The sequence below is a fragment of the Nicotiana sylvestris genome, chromosome 4 (assembly GCF_000393655.2).
Source record: "Nicotiana sylvestris chromosome 4, ASM39365v2, whole genome shotgun sequence".
Classification (NCBI taxonomy): domain Eukaryota; kingdom Viridiplantae; phylum Streptophyta; class Magnoliopsida; order Solanales; family Solanaceae; genus Nicotiana; species Nicotiana sylvestris.
Window position 1 is genome coordinate 52,072,469 of NC_091060.1, and position 3,520 is coordinate 52,075,988.

General features: G+C 36.5%; 1 protein-coding gene across 1 annotated transcript; it reads left to right on the plus strand.

Annotated features, from left to right (window-relative positions):
• Positions 1-1,708: 1,708 nt before the first annotated feature.
• On the plus strand, positions 1,709-3,520 carry LOC138889537 (uncharacterized). Its single transcript, XM_070172859.1, has 6 exons — positions 1,709-1,980; positions 2,249-2,414; positions 2,464-2,580; positions 2,664-2,810; positions 2,871-2,997; positions 3,204-3,520. The coding sequence occupies exons 1-6, from the start codon at positions 1,709-1,711 to the stop codon at positions 3,518-3,520; spliced, it is 1,146 nt and encodes a 381-aa protein (XP_070028960.1).

Consider the following 3,520-nt stretch of genomic DNA (forward strand, 5'->3'; position numbering starts at 1 on the left):
ATTACTTGGAGGCTAACTCCCCCGTTTCCTATACCCTGTGTTCCTTGGATACCGGATCTTACTTCCCTGCGTACACTTCCCTTGGGGTCTGCGCCTAAATCTGCATTTAAAGCAATGTGTTAACTAACGTTGACTGGTTCCACATTTGGCACTTCTCCATGGTTAATCGGTGGTATACCGGCTCCCAGAACAGCTACATTTTAATATTCCCGATGAAATCCAAGACCGTCATTATCGTGTACAGGTGCATTTTGCGAGTTTGACATGTTTTAACCTGAAAACAGATATTCTTGACAAGAACAACTATGAAAATAACGTGTGTTATCAGAATTAGTACTGAAATAATCACTATTATCTTTAGCCCCACGGTGGGTGCCAAACTATATACCTCGAAAATACGAGTACAATTAAACTTGATTTATGGTTTTAAAGATACGTGATTTAGTTCAATACTAATTAATAACCAAGAAATCTAGAGTATAAATGAAGGAAGTAATTAAAACCAAACCAGTATTTAAGCCAGTCTCAACCTCGAGCCAAAGTGACCTCGAGGTGAATCAAGAACAGTAAAGCAAGAATAATAAAGCTAAAGCACAATTCTGATGAACAATGAGCGAGAAAGTAAGAGGGTATATTCTTTGCCAATGATTGATGATATTTACAAATAATTTGGGTCCCCTATATATAATAGGGGAACCTTAAATAAGGTACATTTATATTTACAATAAAGAATCTTATTGGGACAACTGTCTAACCGTCTGGTACAGATTCGTACAAATCTATTCCGAAATTTATGCCATGATCTTGGTGACGTGGCAGGAATCTTGCTCATTCTGTTACAAATCCATAACGGCATTATCTCAAGGCCAGTCATATTAGGCTTCGATGTTCCTCGAACACTTAGTTCTTCGAGCCATGTACTCTGTCATCGAGCTTGAGCCTGGTCCATTGAGCTCGAACTCAATCCATCCTGAACTCGGGCTTAAAGCGACCCCTCGAGCCTAGAAAATTGGCATATCTGATTTTGACTGTATACAAAGGCTATATTTCATGTCCGAATATATTGATATTTACTTTGAGTTATCGTATTCGACAATACCCATTGTATATATAGAATTTTTTAAGTTTCTTTTAATATATATATGATTTTGTTGGAAATCAATCAATCTTACCATTAACAGAAGAAGAAAGGGGAACAAATTTCAAACAAAAGAAGCAGATAGGTTCGCTCAAAGGAAAATGTTCGGACATAACAAAGTCTTTTGATTTTTTGATCTCAAATGAGAGAAGACAGGTGTCATCATCTCAGCAACCAAAGGAATTCTAATTGATCCAATCTGAACCTTCTATAGTGGAGCTCAGCACTAGAAGCTTCTCACATATGTAGGAAAGCTCACACGTACTAAAGATAGTAGAGAATATTATTTGGTTAGTTTGTTAAATTTAGTCTAATGTAAAAGTGACAAGTGTACAGATTTTATAGGATTCTTTTATGTTCTATTTTCTTTTCTAGTTTTCTTTTACTAGGAATATACTTGTATAAAGCTAGACAGTCATGTACAATGAATTCATCAATCAAAATATAGAAAATTTCTACATCTGTTCTTCGTTATTCTTTCATGGTATTAGAGAGTAGCTCGATCCCAAGAAGATCTCATCCATCTTCTTCTAATTCGTCTTTTGCTTTTTCTCGCATTCATCCTTCATCATGCCTGACACAACTGTAGATCAAACCACTGTTACATCAACTGGAAATGGACCAAATTCCGATCCCAATCACCCATATTTTCTTCATTCTTCAGATGCTCCAGGAATGAGCTTAGTAAATGTTGTGTTTGATGGCAAAGGATATCAAGGTTGGAAGATATCTGTGCTCATAGCCCTTTCAACGAAGAACAAGTTGGGTTCATCAATGGAAACTGCCCAGCTCCTGCTGCTACCTCCAATGATTTTCAACCTTGGAGTAGATGTAATGACATGGTTACATCTTGGCTCTTCAATTCTTTGTCTCAAGACATAGGAGACATTGTGATTTACTCCAAATCTGCAAGGAATCTTTGGACCAGCTTGGAGCATAGATTTGGATAATGTAATGGTGCAAAATTGTACAACCTACAAAAGGAACTAGCGGGTTTAACTCAAGGAACAAATGATATTGCAACCTATTTCACAAAAATTAAGTGAATCTGGGATGAACTAGATTCACTCAACTCTAACATCAAGTGCACTTTCACTTGTGTTTGTGAAGGAAGAAAATACAGGAGAAATCACAAGAAGATGAGAGACTCATACAGTTTCTTATGGGATTAAATGAGGCATATGGTCAAGCTAGGGGAAACATAATCATGATGAATCCCTTGCCTAGAATTGATCAAGCCTACTCGTTGATTTTGCAGGATGAAAACCAAAGAGAGGTATATGCTAACCCTCTCATTTTTGCTGAGACTTCATCCTTCATGGCAGGAAGTCAGCCCAACATTCAGGGAGGTTTTGCCAATCAAGCAAGTTTTTTACAAAGGAATGGAAAGTAGAAATTCACAGGTCAAGGCCAGAAATATGGAAATGGATTCTAAAGGTCTAGTAATCCATCCCAGAAGCCTCCATTTGTCGAAGGAAGGAAAACTAAGTTCAACCCTAATGTTGCATGTACCTATTGCAAAAAGACAGGCCGTACAATGGCAGATCGCTACAGAATCATAGGGTTCCCAGAAGAATTTGAGTTCACCAATAAAAAGACAGGACAGGGCATAGTCAAAAGTAATGTAGCATTAGGGGAACAGGAAGATGATAACACAAACAACTGTACTGAGGCACTGAACCAGCACCTTTCCAAAGATTAGTTTTCACAACTAGTTCAATTGATTAAACAGGTTAAAATTGGGGATACAAGAAGTCAAAATTCAAAGATCAATGCCAATGCGGTTGCTGGTACTATTATCAAATATTCTAGAATATGTTTTTCAGTTTTTAATTCAAATACATGGATTATAGATTCAGGTACTTCAGAACATATGTGTTTTGACTCAAATGTTTTTGTTTCTCTAACCCATCTTCTTGTTCCTTTACATATAAATCTTCCTAATTCTTTCAAGGTAACAGTCACTCACATAGGTAGAGTCTCTATTCTTCCTTATTATGTCTTAGAGAATGTAGTTCATGCACTGATGCTACTTCTAATGTAAATCTATGGCATTCTACATTAGGCCATTTACCTTTTCAATCAATGAAGTATTTTGGTTTTGTCTCTTTTCCTCCTAATTCTAAACATTTCTATGATATATGTCCTAAAGCTAAGCTAACTAGAAATCCTTTTTCATTAAGTCAAATCAAGTCAAAGAAAGCATTTGAGTTAATTCACGTGGATACATGGGGACCTTACAAAGTTTCCATATATAATGGTTACAAATATTTCTTGACAATAGTGAATGACTACAGCAGGGGTACATGGACTTTCTCAATGAGTACTAAGAGCAATGCATTTGATGCATTAAAGAATTTTCTCACAATGGTTGAGAGATAG

What these genes read in the sequence shown, in the direction of transcription:
- LOC138889537 (XM_070172859.1), top strand. Translation starts at nt 1,709, where the DNA reads ATGCCTGACACAACTGTAGATCAAACCACTGTTACATCAACTGGAAAT. An exon ending in GGAGTAGATGTAATGACATG is followed by an intron (nt 1,981 to 2,248) that starts GTTACATCTTGG and finishes GTGTTTGTGAAG; the next exon opens with GAAGAAAATACAGGAGAAAT. An exon ending in TACATGGATTATAGATTCAG is followed by an intron (nt 2,998 to 3,203) that starts GTACTTCAGAAC and finishes ATTCTACATTAG; the next exon opens with GCCATTTACCTTTTCAATCA.